The following is a 24,954-nucleotide window of genomic DNA, read 5'->3' as shown; positions in this document are numbered from 1 at the left end:
AAGTTCAGCCTTTGTTAGAATCCCGAAGTTACATGATTTTGGGAGATAAATTGTTGCAAATTATTTAGTATGAATATATATATATATATATATATATATATATATATATATATATATATATATATATGTATAGAGAGAGAGAGAGAGAGAGAGAGAGTGAGAGAGAGTGATTCATGTAATGTTACCAGCGCTTTCTGAGCTTATTCTACCAGCGAAAATAATGAAAAAAGTCATACACATACGGTTCCGGAAATACTCCATTAACGAGGCAAATTGTTGCAATTAACCACACATTTCAGGAATGGTCGAACTGAGACTGTACAAGACTACACTCATACAATTTATTTATTTATTAAAAAAAATATTTAGACTAAATGAAAAACTACAATTTAAAACTTTTTTTTGTTTCTTTTTAAATGTAACGCAAACTTTGAAAATAATAAATACACCTTTCTTTAGTTTGTATATATATATATATAGTGATTCATGTAATGTTACCAGCGCATTCTGAGCTCATTCTACCAGCGAAAATAATAAAAAAAAGGCATATACATACGGTTCCGAAAATACTCCATTAGCGAGTTTCGGCTAGCGCGAAAGATTTTACCCTGATTTCTGAGCAAAGAGTGAAATAAAGTCATACTGAAGTTCTAGGAACTCAAATTAAGACGTAAAGTTGATGGTTTTTGACCTTACAAATTGAACAAAAAAGAGGTTCCACAATCATACCTCCAGTAGTTTTCATAATATTCGACGTAGAACAGAAATATTTGTTGTCTAAAAACACGTTTTTTTTTTTTTACATTTGTAATACAAAAACATTTTTAAATGGCTAATTAATGGGTAAAATCTATTATCAAAACTTGTATATAATTTAATTCTGAAAAAGTTATGTAAAATAGATGAATAAAAACAAATAATAGTTCAAGGAATTTTATTTTATTACTAACACTTATTGAATGAAAACGAAGGGATTTTTATACGGAATATATACTAGGAAAAAATATATTTGTATATATATATATATATACTTTAATCAATTAAAATGTTATTAATTCTACATGTTAATTATGAGGACTGTGATTTTATCTGAATGAAATTTCGTTCAGATACAGATATAATTTCGTTGAGATTTTTTTGAATATGATTTGCTGAGTGTTAATTTATTTCTAAAAGAAAGGCCGCAACCAGTTTTTGTTATTTATTAAAATTTGGTTATTAATTATTCATCTACAATTTATTACGTAAGGACAATCGATGTCACATTCCATTAAATGTTTGTAATTTTTATTCATGAGCAATTTAAAAGAAACCATTAACGTTTTACGTAATAAATCTGTTGTAAAACATTAAAAATGAATTTTTAATAATACATCCTATGCTTTGTAAATAGTGCATCATCTATGTTGTGTTATTAATGTTATTTGAATTATTTATTTATGAACTCGGTTAAACATAGTACTAAGTATCTAACTATATATACATATATTGTAAATTACAACTTGTAGTGTTTAAACAAAATAAGTGCGCTTAATACATACAAACGTTTAGTCTGTTTTAACTCTTTAATGTTTTCCTCCATTAATGAGCCACGGCTTTTTCCTACCCCCTGTCTCATTTTAAATTCACTGTTATTTATATCCCATTTAGAAGTTCTTTTTGTTTTTAATTTTTTTTTTTTTAATATTTCTTTTAGAGTATAAGATGCTCTTACCTTTAAAAACGAAACAAAAAAGGTCGTTTACAAAAAGGTGTATTATTTTCAAAGTTTGGGTTTATATTTAAAAAGAAACAAAAAAAAAGTTTTAAATTGAAGAGTTTTTCATTTAGTCTAAATATTTTCTTCTTTTTTTTTAATAAATAAATAAATTCTATTTTGCATTAAAATTGAGAATAAATGAAGTTTTATTTATTAAAACAAGTTTGATGATTTTTTTTCATACTCGTATTTTTTTTAAAATTATTTTTTATAGATATTTTGTGTGATCTCATTCATTTTTCTTTTTAGCCTCCGGTAATTACCGTTCAGATAATACTTCAGAGGATGATATGTATGAGTGTAAATGAAGTGTAAGTCTTGTACAGTCTCAGTTCGATCATTCCTGAAATGTGTGATTAATTGAAACCCAACCTCTAAAGAAAACCCGTATCCACGATCTAGCATTCAAATCCGTGTAAAAATTACTGACTTTACTAAGACTTGAACGCTGGAACTCTTGACTTCCAAATCAGCTGATTTGGAAAGACGCGTTCACCATTTGACCAACCCGGTGGGTTATTTTATGTGACCTGTTTTTCACGAATCTCACATATTTTAGAAATACTTCACTGTACCGTAGTAACACTTTAACTCGGCTCGTATTTTTGTCTCTACAGCAATTTTACTGAATAACATCTTTATACAATAAATAAAGTAACTGCCTAAGGATCGTCAGTGATATTTTAATAGAGTGGTTTAAAATCCGGAAAGACAAACACATTTTTAGTTTTTGTTTTCAGATTTTTATATTTTTCTTAACAGATTTATGACATTCATATTTATGTTCAATCATTTAGTAAAAAAATTCTCTTTCGATATAGAAAGAAACTGGTCATTCAATACTTTTGATCGAGGAAATCTATTGTAATTTGAGTAAATAACATTTAATGAAAACGTATAAATTCATTGTTTATAAACAGTGGTGACTCGTAGCTAAAATTAGTGAGGGCGCTGATCCAGAAAAGTTTTAGCCTTTGTTTTAAAATTGTGTAAAAGAAAACAAACATGTATAAAAGGTTAAAGTTTTCTGTAAAATAGAAGAACCGAAAAAAAATGAACCAAATAGAATAGCTGGAAGAAAGATATTAATCTAATTCTATTCTTTATCACATTCAAGAATACGGTACGTGGTTTTTAAGCACAACACACGCAAAGTAAAAAAAAAGACTACTTTCCACCCGCTCGCCTGAGTCAGCACTACGAGAGTGACAGCGCTCTCTCTCCCTTGCAACCACGCGTCCAGCTTCCTATGTTCTCATGCGCACAACAGCCAAACACCATGCTGCTGTGAAGTGCACAGTTGCAAACAAAGATTTTTGTATTTTTTTTTTTATAAACTGGGAGATGGCTTAAGGACAAAGTATAAAGAAAGAATTGAAGAAAAAAGTACTCATTATATTATATGTTATCGATAATATCAAGTGGAAATAGGAGGTGCTGCAATTCCACAGTGCCTATACGCGAGCCGCCACTGTTTGTAGTAATATTTTCCTCAAAAATCTTCTATTTAAAAAAACCGTTCTAATTACAATAAACATACCGAAATTTTGTTTAACAAATAATCAGTATTTTACAGTGTATTTTATTTATTTATTTTATAATGTCTAATCATTTGTGTACAACATCAAAAGATTATGTCAACCAAATAAATGTTATAATTCTTTTATAATAAGTGAGTAAATGTAGACAGATAATTCCACGTCAAATTATTTATATTTATGACAAAAAAAGAATGCAGCGGATCATTATTTTGAAATAAGATAATAGCAGAGGACATGATAAATAATGTCCATTACACAGGACAAGGTTCTTTGGGCGTGTTTTTTTATTTTATTTTATTTATTTTTTTATTATTATTATTTTTTTAATGTTACTCTAACTATAATACCATTAATGTGTTAGAACATTTCCGGGAAATTTGATCAGCGGATGTATCTCCATTAGCGTTTCATACTATATGAACAGTACTAGTAATGCAGTCATAACAGCGTCATTACCAAAGTTAGCGGGAAGTATTGTTTTTACTATTATTATTAATTTTATATTACCGGTAACTTTACTACAGTGTGGATCAAAAATGATTGTGTAGTTTCATGTTATGTAGATAAGTATAAGAAATAAATGTACATTACAACGGAGGTGTATGTTTTACCTACTGAATCAGGGATTCATTGTATTTATCCTAGTTATAAAAAGACGTAAGTTAGTTTAGTTTTTTCGTTTTAATTGACGATTTTATATGATTTTAATAATTATATAAAATTTTAAAAGATAGTACTATAAGAAATATTTTAATTTCTTTGTATTAAGAAGAAAATTATTGGTTTATAACAATAAAAATGTTTTGTTTTATATTTAATAATGTTTGAATTTTTTTAAACTTTGTAAAAATTTTGTTTGTTTCGTAATACGTGATCATTTTAATGCACTTTATAAAAAGTGGACCAATTAGAAACGCGTGTTTTCTTCCTATTCAAACGAATTTACGTTTACATTAAAAAAAGGACTTATTCTCAGTCTAAGAAAATTAAATTGGTAGTTTATCATTAATTAATGATTATACCTTTAATAAACAGTCTTCAAGAAAAACTTATTCTTAATCGATCCGTATTTTTTAAAATTTTATTATTATTATTAAAACTTTTGTCCTGTTACCTTGCGGAATATTTGTCTCTTTTCCTCAGGATCATTTCATCTCACTTTTTGGTATATATACTATTCCTGCTGTTAAATATTGGAAAGACATCGATTTTTTCGAACCGTTGTTAATTTTTCGGAGCACTGCTCTTAACGATTGGCGTGACGATGAATTATGGAAATTTTAATTAACAATCAAATTACCAGAATTATTGTAATTATCTTATTAACTGTATTTTTGACCTAGATCTTAATTTTTTATACACCGAGTGTTTTACATAATTTGATATTATTTAAATTGGCTATTTTCTTTTTTCTCCGAAATTTATGTACAGTGAATATTTTTAGCTGTAAGAATCTATAATGTCTTTCATTTTATGATTAAAAAATTATTTATCGCAGGATATATCAAATCTTTAACATTGTTTTTACTTGTTTTCGTAAAATAAATAAAAATAATTATGATTATTATATAATAATTAATATTGTTATATAGATATTTTTACACAGATGATTTGAAGGCATTTGTCATTGTAATATTTTTACACATATCCTAATGATGTTCTTCAATTATTTTTACGCAAAAAAATCATAAACAATAATATAATACTCCCGGATTTCATATAACCTTAGTTCTCGCTCAGTAGTAGTATCTATTTCATATCCCTGGAAATATTTTTTATATTAATTAGACAGCAGATTTCGGGTTTTCTCAGTTTCTCCTCTCAGTGGTTTGTTTAAGAATAAGTATTCAAAAAGGTAGATAGTCCAGGAATGATTGTAGAAATAGATGAGTCCCTCATTTTCAATAAAAAACTACAATAGAGGCAGAATTCTTCCTAATCAGTGGGTAATTGGAGGTATTTGCAGAGTAATTACAAATATTATTTAACCAAACTTAAACTTCGCTCGCTAATCTTGACTAATCAACGGTAAATGTTTTGATTATTTAAATAATGAATTCAGAAATTATTGCAATTTTTTATTTATTATTTTTTTTAACCTCCGGGATCACCGTTAGGTATTGCTTCAGAGGATAAGTTTAATGATTTACAGCGTGTGTGAAAATGCCATGCCTGACCCCGGGATTCGAACCCGGGACCTCCGGATGAAAGGCCGAGACGCTTATTATTTATTATTTAAATAATCAAAACATTACTGTTAATTAATCAAGGTTAGTGAGCGTGGGTTAAGTTTGGTTAGATTATATTAATAACCCACCGGGTTGATCTAGTGCTGAACGCGTCTTTGCAAATCAGCTGATTTCGAAGTCGAGAGTTCCAACGTTCAAATCCTACTAAAGGCAGTTACTTTTATACTGATTTGAATACTAGATCGTGGATACCGGTGTTCTTTGGTGGCTGGGTTTCAGTTAACCACACATCTCAGAAATGGTCGACCTGAGACTGTACAAGACTACACTTCACTTACACTCATACATATCACCCTCATTCATCTTCTGAAGTAGTACTTGACGGTGATTCCCGAAGGCTAAAAAAAAAAATAAAAAAAAATAAAAATAATGAATTAGAAATTATTGCGATTATTTATTATTTAAATAATCAAAACATTACTGTTAATTAGTCAAGGTTAGCGAGCGTAGGTTAAGTTTGGTTAGATTACATTAATGATTTATAATTATAAATCTGCAATGTTGTACTAAGTAACGAGACATGTTTAAACATAATGGTTTTTTTTACGTAATACGTAACGTAAAAAAAACCATTGTCGGGTAAAAACAGAAAAGGCCCCAGATTTTTCCCCTTGTTGGTTTTAAATATTTTTTTTGGTAGGCTTTTATGCGTTTTAAATAAAAGTAAAATGTATAAAATAAATTATTTCGTATATATATATATATATATATATATATTTTACTTAGATGATGTAAAAAACGTGATAAATTGCGGTTGTTTTTATTTTGGCGCCAGATCGTAAAGACGAAGAAAAAAACAAATTTAATTTTTATGTGCATTTTTAAAGCCACGAAGCTTTAAAATTTATTAAAATGAAAAATAGAAACTTAGTAAAAATGAAATAAAAACCTATTAACATATTGAAATAAGTCGTAAAATAATAAACGCTTATCCTATAAAATAAGCGTATATATTTTTAAGGTTATTAACTTTTTTAAGGCTTGATCATGCCATTTGTTACTAATCGCCCACCCATATCTACTTGATCCACAAAATTCAGTACACTCTATCTAACATTAAAAATAGATCGTAGTAAAGTGTATTTTTAAGCAGAAATTATAGCAGTATGATTTAATATAGGCATTTCTTTTAAATTAAGAAATTGCTTCTTGATGATTTTTTTAATAAGTGATTTTCCCAATTCTTTTAGTTAGTGAATCTTTATTCCATTTTGAATTGACAGATGTCCAAAGAATATATGAATTGTATGCGGATATGTCAAGCATGTTGTAAAAAATGATCACTGGCCATCGGTCAGGTGTATGTGGCTACGAATTGGTCAAGCTTATCTACAGCACCTTTACTAGCGTCATAATCTAAAATTGTTTGTGGTTTTTTATTAGTTCTCGTGCTTATCTCTTCTTCAGTTTGTAAAGAACATAAGTACAACACTTTTGTTCTTTTTTGGAACATAGTTCAACTGTTGTGTTATAAGGAAAAAAAAGATGAGCTATGAACTTCCATATTTGTCATTTACACTGATAATTCTTTTCTATATTTTCTTACTACGAAGAGTTATTTTACGTCTTAGAAAAATTTGCCCTAAATTGTAAGATATAAAATAGTTATCTATTGTAACATTGTGACTTCTGAGGTCACTAGTCAAATTCCACACAACTCTTGTTCAATTCTTCTCTTGTTCCAGGTCTTTTCCGGTATACGAGTAAACCTGCAATTTCAGCGCACATAACACACTACGCTCATATCTTATACCATACTTTGTAGCTTGCTGGGAACGTATTGTTTTAAAGGGCAACAGCCACGAAAACCAACTAATTGTTCATCAGTTGTTACATGTTTTTTAGGATAATATAATCTTGGCAGAATTTCTACCCACTTTTCCCAAACTTCCCATGCACAATTCATCTGAAAGTACGCCTTCGTTCTTGACGTTTCGATCTATTATCAAAACGTAAAACTCCTGTTATTGAACGAAATATTTCAAGGTATATAGTTGCTAGGAATACGGGACGATCACTATCTGAATCCCATAACGTCTTTGTTGATTCCTCGTGAGATTTAAATATCCCCGCCAGTAACAATAATCAACATTATGCCAAAAATGAAACGTTGTTGTCTAAATTCTTAAATTTTTCTCCATAAACTCGAGAGTCCTCAATATTTGTAATTTTTATCACTTCATTTCGCCGGATGGATTTTTGATATTATTTTGGGCATCTTGTCATGTGTGTTATGGAAGTTCAACCTTCAACTGAATCTCTCTAAAAATACTTTTAAAAAATACTTGTGCTTGCTCCTGAATTTCTTTGCCTTGCCCTACTATCCTCATCAGTGTTATTACTATCACTAGTAGTCTAGGTACTTGTATGATTTTCAATCTCTGACACTTCTTCACTGTCAAAAACTGCTGTTATCTTGAACTTCACTTTGTTCTATTTTATTTGCCATACCATATTGTACTATCTAAAACAATGAAATCAGACCGATTCGTTTGCACCTATATTTATAGTACTGTCCTGTTAACTGTAGAATGACGTTTCCAGACGTGACAAAAATTCATTTTGAGACTTGCTTAATTCGGGGGGCTCGGGGACGAGGGATAGCCCTCTGCGGAGCTGCTGTTCGCACGTGCTTGCACGATTGGGCGGTAGCGATGAGGCACGGGGACTCTCACACCCCCGAGCAAAAAAGACCGAGTCCTGGGGGGGATGCCCCACTCAGGGTGTCCCCGTTAAAGGCATTGGCATAAATACCGAGCCCCGGCTATCTGGTGGGGACCTAAAGATGGCATAGCCGGGCCTGGTAGATCCTACTCTGGTGGTTTGAGGCGGCCGCAAAGTGATCTCCGACTAGCGGGCCGAGACGTGGTGGCCCGTTAGAGTAAAGGACGCTCCCCTTGGCTGTGTAATACTTAACTACAGAATCCGGCCCGGGGGAGAAGAATAAAAAAAAAGAAAAAAAGTGACTTGCATAATTACAACAGTAATGTGAAATTTGTTAACATATTAAGTTCCATTGTTGTTTTCTATTTCATGAATCATTTGCCTCATTTCATAATTGATGATATAATACGTGCAAATTCAGACATGTCCAACTTCCAAGCAAACAGGGACATTATACTTTTTCCTCCTTATTTTTCTGTTTTAGCCTCAGCAACCACCGTAAGGTAGGATAAATGAGAATCACACCACATCAGAGGATAAATGAGGATGATATGTATGAATGTAAATGAATTGTAGTCTATTACAGTCTCAGGTTGACCGTCCCTGAGATGTGTGGTTAATTGAGACCCAACCACCAAAGAACACCGGTATCCAAGATCTAGTATTCAAATCCATATAAAAGTGACTGCCTTTACTAGGATTTTAACTTCAGAACTCTCGACTTCGAAATCAGCTAATTTGGGAAGTCACGTTCACCACTAGACCAATGCAGTGGGTTAGAGACAATATACTGTACACAATTATCCATACATCCCCAATCCACCTCATCCACAGTGGGTAAAGCTACGTAAAATAATATAAAATACGCATCGGGTCGTATTAACCCGAACAATACATTAGTATATACTTAAAAATAGGGGGAAAAAAATATTTAAAAACAATTATGTGGTTTAATCCTTTAGAATAGAAATAATAAATTCCTAAAAACCTAAACTATAATCTTCAGCGGAAAAGAAGTGACAGAAAGAAAAAACTCTTTCGGGTTATATTCACCCGAACAAAATAGCAGCAGGGTTAACCGAAACATTTGTTATTTTTGTATATGTTTAGTTGTCAAAACCATAACTTTATGACTGTAAAATCTTTGAAAAAATACGACAAAATTATTTCTTTTTTAAAATTGTGATCTAGCTACACCTCTACGAGACTGTACCTTTTCAGTTTGTCTAGTAGACCAGCTCTACGTATTCGATAATCGTGGTGTAACAGCATATTTGGAAAATGTACTATAAGTTACGAACTCAAACTTGAAGTTATTTCTGTAAAGCTACTTTATATTGTAATCATAATTAAATGTTTTATAAAATATAATATTTTTAATAATTTTGCAAAAATAACAGATGTTCCAAACATGATTCTCGATTTTTTTTTTTTCATTTTGATTATTGATATAACAATGTATTATTCATAAATAAAATTATTCGTAAATAATTATTCTTATAACAATGTTTAAAAAAGCCCAAATTAATAATGCTTTTTTAAACATTTTTTAAAGATAATAAGGAAAAATATTTACTTATTTTTTATACACGAGTAAATAGAATTGAATGTAGACCATGCATGTTCTCTATTTATTTTTTTTAATTAAAAAATAAAGTTATGCCTATATATAATACTCATGTAAGAAATTTTATAATTTTCTTTTATTATGTTTATTTAGGGTATCCTTTGGAAGTTCAAAAGGATCCATGGTTGAGACACTTATCTATGAAAGTCCTCTCCAGGAAGAACCCGAAGGAAGCCCTACGCCCACACCCGATGCCGTCGACCCCGAAACTACTGGGTATGTAATTTCAAAAACATTAAATTATGGAATAATATTTAACATTAAACATAGCTTTGATCGCTGAGTTTTATGGAAATAATAAGAAATATCAGTTATTTTATTATAAACAAAAAATATAATCACGGGGTTTTTCTCAGACTAATTAGGCACGTTTTTAATTATATAATTATTTTTCTAAATATATAGTTTTTTTTGTGGTTATCCTGATAGGCAGCATGTTGCACAATTAAAAAGAAAAAATAGGATTAATGCGTAAAACTAATAAAAAAGGTACTAATATAAATAAACTTATATACTTAACACGTAACAGTAGTGATATTGTGGTTGGGAATATTATTCAAAATTTTATAATATCGATTTATGAGACCCTTTTACAAATTTTATTTAATTTTTTTTTTACTTCAAAACAAGTTGTTTTACCCCAAATTACCTTACCTGATGGGCAATTTTTTTACGTCATTTTGACACTTCCATGTGTAACTTAATTCCGGGAATGAGCTAGCTTCTTTTTTTAGAAATCTGGTACCTTTCTTGGAGAGTTCTTTAATGTTTGGAGAAAAAGTAATCTTTGATAATTTAAACTTAAGAGAATATTTCTTGTTTCACGCTGATAATACCGGGGATATCCAGTATGTGTGATGTGATTAGAACGCGTACTCTGGAAACTCGTGTTTCTTGTCCGGTGACTCCATAATAAATGGAATGATTGAAATATCTATCGAATAATGTTGAATCTTTTGATTTCTCCAAAAACAACCCAATACAAAAAGCTAACAATTAAATAAAATTCATTAAAATTTACGTTAATGTTAAATAAATTCAAGATAACGTAATCCGGGCTATTCCAATAGGGATTGTTTTGTAATTTTTAATGATTGACTGGAATCCATTTCCTGTTGGCCAATCGTATATAAGTTTGTTATAAATCATTGAAAAGAAGTGATTGTTAAACTGTTATCTATTGATGGATGGACGATTTGAATGAAAGAGGAAATAGGTCAATCAAAGAGTATCTGTTGAGCTTTTGGTACTGGCCACGTCTGGGCCTCCTCTAAACGATTTACCTTTTTAAGAAACAATAAATCAATAATATTCTTCTTTTAGGTAGATTTCAAAAGAAAGCTACCTATTGTAATGGGTACCATGATTCTACTTCCGGAAAATTTCGACATATTTTCGCGTTTCATATCCCCAGACCCCAAACCCGGTGTCACTTCAAAAGTTTATTTATACATTTATATATACATATTTATGTATATATAAATATATACATACATATATATACATATTTATGTATATATAAATATATACATACATATATTTTTCACTTTCTTGTGAACACAATAACTGCCGTAATTTTGCGCCTACCACTTTCAAATTGATACATAAAATATAACAACCCAAAATCTGGGTCGAGTTCGTTAATGGGCAAAATCGGACCATGGGGGTGGAAATGGGATGGGGTTTCTATAAAACGAAATGTTGCTATAACTTTGTTATTCAGGGAAATATCGAATTCGTTTAAAGTTCCTACTATTCTTTAAATAAGGGCCTAAAATCTTTAAGGGATTAAATCTTTTTTATTTCCTACTTAGCACCGGGAAATCGGGGAAATTTTTAGAAAAAAAAATATCGCTATAACTTTCTTATTAAGTAAAATATCGAATTCGTTTGAAGATCCTACTACTCTTTGGATGAGGACCTAAAACGTATCTAGGAAAAGCTTTTTGACAAAGCTTTACCAACCATCGGCTCAGCCATTGGCCCTGGATCAATCATTGGCCCAGGGGGTTGAAAAAATTGAGTTTCGAAGACAAAAATCATACCTTCCGTAACAGGCACAGTATCGAATCGGTTTAAAGTGGTTGTTAGTCTTCTAAACATTACCTAAAATATTTTTCTGAAAAACTTTTTGATACGACCAACCCTTACGGCAAGGGATGACCAAAATATTGATGGAATTTTAAGATGGGACTTGTATGCTGAACATGTGAAACTTTTTTCACGCGCAACCATTGTCGTATTGAGTAAATTTGACGTTTTTCTTATCTTTATGTGGAAATCTTTTTTATCCCCTACTTAACACCGATGAAATCTACCTCTGCCTTCCGGTGTGTTAAAAGAGATTTTTGATGTTTTAATTACTCAAAACAATTTTACTTAAGACACTTACTTAACATCTTATGAACAGATTATGAATTATTCCTTAATAAGTTCTATTTTATTTTAAGTAATACAATTAATTAATGGTACATTATGCAACGAGAGTGTAATGGTATCCATTAATGCATGAGTACGAGCAATGCTACTCAATGCTCGTAGCATTGAGTAGCCAATGCTATGACACGAGCGAGCATTGGCGACAATCGTAAACTTAGCAGGAGTGCATTAATGGCCATTGTTGATAGTTGCATATCGTATTTTTTTCTACGGGTGAGAAAATATTGGGATCATTGATTTAAATCAATGATATAATACATTGTTTACGAAATATTTTTTTTTTCAAAAAAAATTTTAATTTAATCTATTGCCACAAAGTTTTTTTGTGGCAATAGATTATTAGTCAGTCATAAGTTTTGCCTTTTCTTTAATAACAATCGGTGTTAAAAACATTTTCTTCCTCAGAATCCGACATAATTAACAAAAAGATAAATAGTGTAACATAGAAATCTATCGGTGAACTTTCAAATTAACCTCTGCTTTCTCTACTAAATCGGATTAAAATAAAAGTAAAAAAACGCTGATACTTTAAACAATACTCGCTTCTGATTGGTCAGTGGTTGAAAAGTGTAGGCTTTTGATTGGTTGAACATGTGCTTCATAACGACTCTCATTTGATACAGGTTCCAGCCGCGTAATTCAAACGTTATAATACAACTGTAGAAAAAATTGTATTAATTTTCGTTTTATACTGTTCTGTGTTTTATTATTACTTCATGTGAATAGTGTAGTAAGAGCGGTACTGGCCCAAAACTTGCAAATATCAATGGGCACGCTAGCCTTTACGCTTCCATTAACTGATCCGCTGATTTTGAAGATTGCCAAGTTTTGGGCCAGATCCGTCTACATTACACTACTCAGGTGATATATTTTTTTAAAGTAAAAAAGATTAAAATTAAATTTTCGAATTAAGTTAATGAGCAACTAGATGTTCTAATTGAAGATAAATATCCAACGTTAATGGTAGTTAGAGTTCATGAGATTTATTTCGCCAGTGACTTAATTCCTGTGTTTTAAATTCTCTGATATTATTTATATTTAATTATGTAATCATTTCGTGGAAATAAAGTTATATTATTTTCTCAACTTCTCATGAAAGTAATTTAATATAAAAATAAATATTTTACTTTTCTTTAGTAATAATAAAATCGTGTAAATATGATTTAAGCAAATTAAATTTTATTTTATTCTTATAGAATCTGTTTACTGGAAAATAATTTAATACATCTTAGTTTTTTTATTAAATTTCCCTAGTAATAACAACTCCGTAACCATGATTATTCCATGGAATTGATGTGCACTTTTTTAGGATTTCATACGAAAGCTACCTATTGTAATAGGTACCATGATTCGACTTACGGAAAACTTCGACATATCTTCGCCTTTTGTAATCCCCAGACCCTAAAACTACCGTCAACTCAAAAGTTTATATATATATTTCACTTTCTTGTGGACACGATAACAGCCGCAATTTTGCGCCAATCACTTTCAAATTGTTCCTTAAAAATAACTCGTCCCAAAATCTTGGTCGAGTTCGGGGTTAACGGCCAAAATCGTACACGGGGATGGAAATGGGTTTTTTTTAAAAAAACAAAATAGCGTTATAACTTTTTTATTAAGTAAAATATCGAATTTATTAAAGTTTCTACTATTCTTTGAATAAGGGCCTAAAACTTATCTCAGTAAAGTTTTTTAATATCACCAACCATTGGTCCAGGGGGTGGAAAAATGGAGTTTTGAAGACAAAAATACCTCCTTTAATAGGCACAATATCGAATCGGTTTAAAGTGGTCCGTAGTCCTCTAAAAATTACCTAAAACTTTTATCTAAAACAAGTTTTGATATGACCAACCCTTACGGCAAGGGATGACCAAAATATTGCTGGATTGTAAGATGGGGCTTGTCATATGCTAAACTCGTGAAACTCTTTTTCAATCCAACCATTGTCGAATTGACTAAATTTAAAGTTTTTCTTAAGTTTCTTAATAAAAGTTTAGCGTAACTCTTTATTTTTTATTTAAATTTCATTGTTTTAATTTCTTGTTATAAATTATATTAGTCTTGTTAACATTGTTTCTGTATTTTTTTTTCAGTATAAATAATTTTTTTAATACTAATTATTTTTGACCTGGGAAATCTGTTTTATGAATTGTTTAATTTAAATAAATATTCAGTTTTTACAAACTGTTCTCATATTAGTGAATTTTAAATTTATTATTTTTATGAAAATGTATAAAAACTTAACAACACGTAGTTTAATTATATTCATAAACAAATCAATAAAAAATAATAATTGTTAGGTATTGGTTATATAGCTCGGGAATCTTTTAACACTGGTTTTGTTTTAAATTCTTACACAAGCGATTAGGATTTTGATTGTTTTTTTATATTTAAAATTACAGAAATTTCCATTTTTGTTTTGCTGATCATCTAAACATTTTTATTATTATTTTTTTGAATAATTCTTTTTTTAACAGGATATCCTGTTGTGATTTCTGATCGGATGTACAAATTAGGCATTCCTATTAATTTATTTACTTTCATCTTATTCAAAACGTATTTTCAGTTTGTTTCTTTAGATAGTTTATTAAAATTATCCTTGTTTTGTTTTAAATTAATTTTGTTCAACTTAATAAATATGAAAAAATTCAATATTAAAAAACTTGTTTAGGCTCATTACAAGAATATATTTTAACTTTAACGCTGTGTTTCCAAACGTGAGAATTTAATTTTTCATTTTTGATTAATAAAAAATCATACAGCAACAGGTAGCAATCTGGTGGTGAGAAACAGGACATTTTATTACAGTTAACCTTACAGTTACGGTTGAAAATAATGAATAATTTTTACCTAACATTTTATCAATTTACCGTTAACATCAAATTAACGATACTTTGACAGGAATTAATTAATGATAATCTAAATTTACTATTTTTAATATTTTTTACTCGTAACACTTAGCGAAATACCGGACCGCTTACGAAAACTCCTGTATAAATAAGCAATTTTACGGTAAACTATCCCTAAAGTACAATTTACATATTATAACGGGTTTTTTCAAATTAATTTTAAAAATAAAGGTTGTTTGGTTTATAGCGTGTATGAGTTATTGTGTGTGTACCCGCACTTTTTACTTATTTCCCAGTATTTTATTTTCGTTTTACAAAAAATAAAAAAATATAATTAATTATATCTTTATGACTAAAAATCGTTTAACAAAAAAAAAAAATAAATAAATAAATAATGCATTGCTTCCTTCGAGGAGTGAGTGAAACACCTATACTTTTAGCAAAGTGAATATAAAGTTAAAATTTATGATTATTATTTTAACTCATAATATGATGCGGTTTACGCATGACGATCGGGTTGCGGTGGTGGATGAAATATTTCGTGTGATTCATCAGCAAGTTATATTTGAAATTTGCTTGCGTCCGTTGCGGTTATAAACCCATAAAATCTAATATTATCATTATATTCGGTCATAACCAAATCAAGGTATTGGCATCATCTATCAGTGGAAAATTTAATTAATATACAAGAAAGATTCGTGGGTTTCTCATAATTCCCATTACCACGCGTCAAAATGATATCATTGTTTTAATTAGATTATACTATATTTCAAGTATCATGAATATAAAAATATTTTTTTTTTTAAATTCATTTTTTTTTCTTTGAAGCAATTACTAGTTAGTATTTCATCTAATTACAGTTACCGATGATTTTGTATATGTAAAAGTTAAAATCTTCCCGGGATTCAAACCCATAACTTTAAATATAGATTGTTTATAGTAAGTACTTAATAACTCGTTATCATAAATGTCTCGTTTTAATTCTCTTCATAACCTAACCCTCTTTTTAGATATTAAAAGAAAAATTTCTATTAATTGTACAGATCGGTTGAATCACTAAGAGCGCTGGTCTGAGCATGCGCAATTATTACTAAACGCCCGCAACCCCCTCCGGGCCAACAGTCTTCAGTACAACCCATGCAATATTAAAAATAGATTGTAAAAATGCTTTAATGCAATAACAAATATGACGAGATAAAGATTTATTAGTATGGCCTTTATAATTATAATAGCACTCGTTGCAGGAATTTTAGACATAAATAAATACGTCTTGATGATTTATTTATTTTATATTTATCAACCCTTGGGTTTTATTTTACAGATCGTTATTTACATTATAATATGTAAACAGACACATAAAAGATTGTTTTAATTCAATGAATTATTTAATTTATATTTTTATTCAAAAATATTTAAAATAATTAATGTTTATAAATTACATAACCATGAATTATGCTTATTACCTAATACACATATATTTAGAATTCTGTAGCTCATGTAGATATTCAATAGGTTTGAATATGTTGAAACAAAAAAACCTTATTAATACAAAATATCTTATATGCATGTGAGTATTTAAACAAGAATGTAAATGTGGAAAATATCGAAAAGAAGGAAATGGGAAAGATAAAAAATATATTAGGTCCTGTAAAGGACAGAAACACATTTAAATTTAGAAGCAAAAATGAAATGCATCAAAATATAGAAAAGAAAAGCTGATACAGTTGTCAGATTTTTCCGCTACGGGGCTTTTTTCTAAAGCACGGCTTACACGCTCGCGCGAACACACGCAACTTAATTTAAAACACTTATCATTTTATTTAAATGTAATATTTTTTGTTTATTTAATGCACTGACTCTAACTAAAGCTCGTGCGCATAGCGTATTTCATTCGCGCGGATGTGGAGGTACTAGCGGCGACTTTAAATACTTTTTTACACATTAAATATTATTCATTTATTTAATTCTACTATTTACCTGTGACGTTACAACATAACAGATAAAGAAAGAAAGACGACTACAGTAGTTGTACGTCAGCGCTACACTAGCGCTCCTAGTGGTTGAGAGGGGTACAAATGACATACTGTATCCACTTAGCCACAAGTTTATTTAGAGCATTTTTTTTGGGGTGGGCGTGCTAATTTGCAATTATTATTTTTTAATTTTTAAAAAACCACATACTGAAGGTGACCTTGCTCTACAGCCTCACCCCTTGACCTTATAAGTTGAAAATTTATTGGCATCAATGCCCCATATATAGAAGTAATCTGACCAAGTTTGGTCAAAATTGGTGGACTAGTTCTGGAGATATAAGGTGATTTAGAGGGCGACACTCACGTACATACGAATATCCGGACATCTGGAAAATATCCATCCGGTTTTTTTGGGTTCCTTAGGTGTCGAAAGGTCAAGATCGGGTGAAAATCGCGTATGCCCAAATTGGATCGATTACCATATTTTACTTTCTATAGTTATAGCTCTGCTATAGCAATAGGCGGGAAAATAATAATGAACACAACAAAAACGCTAATATTGGTATTCTTCGGTCACCTTGTCAGTATGAATAAATCACTGAATTCTTCTATAATAGTAAAATAAAGAACTGGATTATAAAATAAAACTGGTTAAAAATGATTACCGTTTAAAAATCTTATAGAAAAAGATATTAAAAGTAAAGACACCTTAAAATCAAAATTATGATGTTAGAGAGTTTCCAAAAACAAAGACCAGGAAAATTCCGAAAATGAAATCAAAAAAAAGAAAGAAAGAAAGTAAACAACAAGATGCGGAGATAATGTTGAGGTACTGGGAAGAGAGAAAACGCAAAGAAGAAAGACCTGAAAGAGCTTGGAACGTGGTCCTAAAGTGGCCAAAATCGAAAAAAATATGATAAAATACAAAAAAAAATTAATTTCTATTTAAAATATTATACTCTGTTATATAAAATAATATAGACTATTCTTTTAGGCGACCAGCATTCTAGATTTGTCAACCGAGGTCTACGTATGCATTTCAATATGTTTTTATCCTGTTTGTTATTCTTGTAACTATTTTAAATATGATTCACTTTTAATGAAATTTTTATCTAATTTTTTTGTGCTTTCCTGGAGGAAGAGTCTGGGTATTGTCTTATTCAAGGTTGCTAGTCTATGTACGTGCTACACGTTTTTATTGGGTTTATACTAGTATTATTGTCATGTGGCATTGCATTTATTTTATTTTGTTGTTACTTTATGGGAGCGGAACATAATTTTGTGAAAAAACAAATAAACTTTCTTCTGGGAGATAAATTGTTTCTTTATTGTGTTGTATATATTTTTAGTTATTATTATTTGGCCTTTATTCACTTACCCACATTTATACTACCTTTTTATTATTATTATTTTTATTTTATTTTTTAAATATGAATAAAGTTTAAAATATTGCAATATCTTTTTTTTTTTATATGAAGTTAGTTAAATATATATATATACTTTTAAAGTATTAAAACAACTTTTTTTAATTAACTAAAAGTTTTATTAATAATTTCACTTATTAACTTCATTAATTTAAAATTATTACGCGAATAATATTAAAATAATTTATTCTTATAAATTCGATACGCTTGATACAAGTTATACAAGTATTATTTATTATACCGTCAGAGAGTTTAAATAATTTTCTACTTCATTCAAAAAGAAACTTCATGCAAAAAAAAAATACGAAAAAAACTACTTTTATTTGCGCTTTTTTTATTTATTTAAGAGTTAATTTATGACGCACTTATATTACGGTATTTACAATATCTTCTTACACAGGTAAATTATAATTTAATTTCATGCAAGTCACATTTAAATTAGCAATTATCGTGAAGATGTGTTGTATCAGACGAATCATTAAATTTTTTCTTCATATTTAAATTGTGCATGACCTTACCAGTTTAGGCTAATGATTTACAGAGAAAGTGTTTCGCGGTTGAACAAATTTTTATCGGTTTATTTATATATTTAATTATTTTCCTTTTACATTAAAATTTGCAATTTATTTTAATTTAGTCGTTATTTATTCAGGTATGTTTGAAATATTAACGTTATATAATAAGTAGATTACAGTTCACGCACTGAGAGGGCTTTGCAACGATACATAAGTGGTACCTATTTTCATTGGTTCCAGAGTTATAACCAAATAAAACTTTAATTAATGAAATATTTGGATCTTACAAGGGGAAGGCACATCGGATGAATCCGATTTCCTTTTTTTAAACTATTTTTTTAATTTAAATATATTGATTTATTAGTCATATATATATATTATGTTTGGCGTTAGGTCTTTGGTAAACACTAACATAACGTTTTTATACCTGATTGTAGACTTGGTTTTAAGCGAGATAAATCATATAATTTAGCTTAAGATCTTTTGATTATCTTGTAGTTGGACAAATAAAAATAAATAAAATTATTGTCTTTGGTTGGAATTTCCAAAATCAAATTTTATTGTTAGATTAATATATGTAACAACAAATTTTGTCTGGAATAGTAAATATATGTCTTGTAGCTTCCATTTTCCGAGAAAACGGAAGCTACAAGATATATATTTACTATTTGTGAAATGTAAATAATAACATATTACTGCACCGTATATTTAATCTGGACCGTCGATCAATAATATGGTGCACCTTTGCGGGTAAAAAGTCGATTTCCTTAGGGATTATGGGGCTGATGAGTTCCTCCTGTTTGGAAGGGACAGAGAATCTTCGATTTTTTCCTTCCCTATTTATGTTCTGTTAGTACAGATAAGATCCTCGTTAGGTCCTTGGGTATGGAACGGGGAGCTATAGAGCGTCTATGCCGGGTGAAATACGGGAGGGGAACTTATATCTATGAACCTGTTTGGGGACTCCGTTTCCTGCCCGGTGGTTGTATAATAAATGTATCGATTGAACACACGTCGGATAAAGTTGGGCTTTCTAATTATATCTCAAAAAACCCGTAAATAATAGGAGGAATGAATCTCAAAGAAAATAGTAAAACGCATTACAACTTTCCGATAATTAAGTTTTTTTTTTGTCTTCAGTCATTTGACTGGTTTGATGCCGCTCTCCAAGATTCCCTATCTAGTGCTAGTCGTTTCATTTCAGTATACCCTCTACATCCTACATCCCCAACAATTTGTTTTACATACTCCAAACGTGGCCTGCCTACACAATTTTTCCCTTCTACTTGTCCTTCCAATATTAAAGCGACTATTCCAGGATGCCTTAGTATGTGGCCTATAAGTCTGTTTCTTCTTTTAACTATATTTTTCCAAATGCTACTTTCTTCATCTATTTGCCGCAATACCTCTTCATTTGTCACTTTATCCACCCATCTGATTTTTAACATTCTCCTATAGCACCACATTTCAAAAGCTTCTAATCTTTTCTTCTCAGATACTCCGATTGTCCAAGTTTCACTTCCATATAAAGCGACACTCCAAACATACACTTTCAAAAATCTTTTCCTGACATTTAAATTAATTTTTGATGTAAACAACTTATATTTCTTACTGAAGGCTCGTTTAGCTTGTGCTATTCGGCATTTTATATCGCTCCTGCTTCGTCCATCTTTAGTAATTTTACTTCCCAAATAACAAAATTCTTCTACCTCCATAATCTTTTCTCCTCCTATTTTCACATTCAGTGGTCCATCTTTGTTATTTCTACTACATTTCATTACTTTTGTTTTGTTCTTGTTTATTTTCATGCGATAGTTCTTGCGTAGGACTTCATCTATGCCGTTCATTGTTTCTTCTAAATCCTTTTTACTCTCGGCTAGAATTACTATATCATCAGCAAATCGTAGCATCTTTATCTTTTCACCTTGTACTGTTACTCCGAATCTAAATTGTTCTTTAACATCATTAACTGCTAGTTCCATGTAAAGATTAAAAAGTAGCAGCGATAGGGAACATCCTTGTCGGACTCCCTTTCTTATTAGGGCTTCTTTCTTATGTTCTTCAATTGTTATTGTTGCTGTTTGGTTCCTGTACATGTTAGCAATTGTTCTTCTATCTCTGTATTTGAACCCTAATTTTTTTAAAATGCTGAACATTTTATTCCAGTCTACGTTATCGAAAGCCTTTTCTAGGTCTATAAACGCCAAGTATGTTGGTTTGTTTTTCTTTAATCTTCCTTCTACTATTAATCTGAGGCCTAAAATTGCTTCCCTTGTCCCTATACTTTTCCTGAAACCAAATAATTCTATAATACTTGGAACGTCCTGAGTCGCTTATTATTCTAGAAAAAAAAACAAAATGTGTACTAAGGATTAGTTACAGAAGCTGAAGCTACATTTATAAAATTATTTCTATAGATCACTAAGCGTTATTCATCATTGGATTTAATTTTCTTAATGGGTTAACTGCATATTGTTGACATTTTATAGTCAAATTTTAAAAATTGAAGGAATAAAAGAAGTAAGTTCCTCCTAATCAAGTGTTGTATATATTGTAAAATACCTAAAAATTATTCCAAGGTATTCTGTGAAAGAGCCTGATCACATACATTTTAAAGTTAATCATCTCTTGAAACCTAGACGTTCCGATCAGCTTCAGTGAACCATGTGGACATCATAATGCAAATGTCACTTGAGTAAACTTGATAAGCTAGAACCTAGTTAATTGTATTAACCTAATTTCGTAAAATTGTTTTGTACAAGATTTAAACGGTACATCGCTGTAATTATATCGGATTAAGTCTTGATAAAAAATGTTGGTTTCCAAGTAAGAAAAAATAAATGATGTTAACTTTATTTTCTAACAAAATAAATAAAATTATTCTACATTATTTAGAAACGAAGTTTTTATTAATTAATTTTTAACTTTTTTATACATTTTTACTTCCTTCTACGAAGTAAAGGAAGAAGTATAGTAATCGTGAAAAATTTCGGTTTTCAGATGGAAATATCCATTTTGACCATCTCTGAATACATTTTGATTAGTTTCGGCGTGACGTCTGTTTGTACTTATGTATGTATGTCGCATAACTAAAAAAAAATTTACCGTAGAATGTTGTAATTTTAGATTTAGGACTGTTGTAACATCTAGTTACGTACCTCAGCTTTTGATTGCAATCGACTGGACCAATATTGTCCAAAAAAGCCCAAAATCCAAAAACATTTGGATTTTTAACTGCAATAATAAGCTCTCATTGAGACTTTTCAAGGGTATATATCATGTGGTACTTATTTTCACTAGTTCTAGAGTTATACCCAAATAAAATTTTAATTAATGAAATGTTTGGATCTTACAAGGGGAAGGCACATCAGTTCGAATCCGACTTTATTTCATTTTAAAAAATTTTTTTTTTTAAATTTAAATGTATAAATTTATTAATAATTAATTATTAATCTCTGATTAAAATATATGAAAAAAATCAAAAGCTATTAGTGAAATAAAAATGTTTATACTTTTCATTTTATTTCTAAAATTTTTACAGAATTTAATATTAATAATAAATCAATATATTTAAATTTAAAAAAAAAGGTAAAAAAAATGCCTACGAAGTCGGATTCGAACCGATGTATGCATAGTTACGGATCCGACAAGTTCCCACTTATCACCACATAATAAAATTAATATATAAACTAATATAAAATGCTGATACGGACACTACAAAATAATGTGATGTAATGTGGTGTCCACCACAATGCAATTGTGTAACCGTCAACTTTATTAAAGAATTGGAGAATCATATCTCACTTTCAAATGAAATAAGTTTAAATGAAGCGCAGCAAAAAATTTATATATGTAATTTAGTAGGCATACAAAGAAGTCATGTAGTGTCCATAACAGATTTTTTGGTATGAGTTTTGATTTTAACTTTTAATAAGACAATTATAAGTTTTTTTATATGAGTTTTAATTTTAACTTTTAACCATATAATTACAAGATTAATAAAGGAATGAAATATAAAGTTTTCTTCTAGTAGAATAAGAATTATTTGGCAGTTTTTATACATAATCAATTCTTTTGCATTTTTAACGATTTTTAAGAATGATTTTTAATTTTAATTATTAGTCCTGAGGATTTTATTCTTCGAATTCTAATGTTATTTTCTTTCCTGGGTAAGTTGATTAAAATTCCCAAAAATACTTCTTTGAATGCAACTCCGACAATGTTTTATTTTTAATCTGAGGAGCACACAATTTTTGTTTGAAATTTAAAAAAGTACGAATAAATGTTTGTTTTTTTCATTTAATTGAATCATTCAAACTACAGGACGCTTAAAAGTATGCACTTGAAATTTTATTATTTTTTTTATATATACCTTAAAAGATTTTTCAAAATCTATACTTGGATTCGACCTCAGCGAGTAAAAATCATTATATTACTAATAAAATACAGGATTTTTTTTCAAGGGGAATGAAGAACTTCCATTGGCTTAAAAAATGTTATCTATAACATTTTTTCGAATTTTCTACTACAAGGAAGGGAGCCTTAAAACAATTAAAACAAAATGAAAATTAAATATTTCAATTTTTTGTAAAATGAATCTTTAACAAGAAAATAGGAAATAATATTTTTCATCATTAGGCAAGTAGGACCTGTTTAAAATTTTTTCTTACTATAGTATTCATTAAAACTGATTGGGTCATTAATAAGTAACTGCCAAATAATTTAACGCAGAAAAAAACACCGTTTTTCGGTTTGTATGGAAAGCATAATTCATAAAAAATATATAATCTGAACAATATTTCTAAATAAAAAGTTGTTGAATATTTACGGTGAATTATTATATAGTCTAGAAAATTATATTCTAGCATCAAAATATAATTATTTATAAAAATACAGTTTTCTATTTACTACTTTATTTCTCTTCTTTTTATAAACGTTTTCGAAGATAACTTTGCTTCGTCAGAATATATGTGTGGAAATTTAGATTAAAAAATTTGTGTTAAACAGATTTTAAGTACATAGAGGTATGCACTTTAACCATCCCAGTCAAAGAGAGGCAAAACAATTTATTTTATTTTTCTTCTAGCTGTGATTTCTGAAAATGTGTTAAAAATGGTGAAACAAATAAAGCAGTCAATGGAGAATTAATTTCTATGGATAACGATGAAGTAATACATTCATTTTCAAACAAATATTTTCTAATAAATAAAATGGCTCATATGTACAACTATAAAAATCTGATGTGGACACCATAATATGATTTTCTTTTACGCCTATTAAATTACATATACACATTTTTTGTTAGACTTCATTTAAATTTATTTCATTTGAAAATGAGATGTTATCTCCAATTCTTTAATAAAGTAGATAGTTAAACAAATGCATTGTGGTGGACACCACAATGCATCACATTTTTTTGTGGTATCCGTATCAGTATTTTATATTAATTTATATATTAATTTTGTTTTATGCCGCTCAAATAGTTATGTGGTGTGAGAAAGTGTCGGATCCGTAACCATGTACACTCGGATCCGACTTAATACACATATATTAAAAAAAAAAAAAAATTTAGTTTAATTATATTGATTTATTAATAATTATTAAACTTAGTAAACATTTTAGAATTCGACTGAAAAGTATATAAAATCTTATTTTATATTACACTTTTTTCCCCTATCTAATCCGAATTATTTCAGTTTTATATTTTATACTTTTTCATTATTTTTATTTTTTTTTTAAATTAGGTCAACATAATAATATCAATATAATTTTTCTTTTTTATTTCTGTAGAACCATTAGTGAACTTATTATGTTTATTAAAGGATTTACTTTTCTCTTTATACGGCATCATATTACATAGTGATACCGTAGTGTTAAGAATTAAAAAGTTTAGATTTTTTCCGTATAAAAATAG

General features: G+C 29.2%; 1 protein-coding gene across 2 annotated transcripts in view; it reads left to right on the top strand.

Annotated features, from left to right (window-relative positions):
* The window catches only part of LOC142328638 (uncharacterized), a 793,215-nt gene that overhangs the window by 499,367 nt on the left and 268,894 nt on the right, over positions 1–24,954 (top strand). For both annotated transcript variants that reach the window (XM_075372498.1, XM_075372497.1), the window contains one exon: positions 9,934–10,056. In XM_075372498.1, coding sequence (XP_075228613.1) covers positions 9,934–10,056 — 123 coding nt within the window. The remainder of the gene's footprint in view (positions 1–9,933; positions 10,057–24,954) is intronic.

This window comes from Lycorma delicatula, chromosome 8 (assembly GCF_047948215.1).
Source record: "Lycorma delicatula isolate Av1 chromosome 8, ASM4794821v1, whole genome shotgun sequence".
NCBI classification, from domain to species: Eukaryota; Metazoa; Arthropoda; class Insecta; order Hemiptera; family Fulgoridae; genus Lycorma; species Lycorma delicatula.
This window is presented reverse-complemented; position numbering and strand designations above follow the sequence as displayed.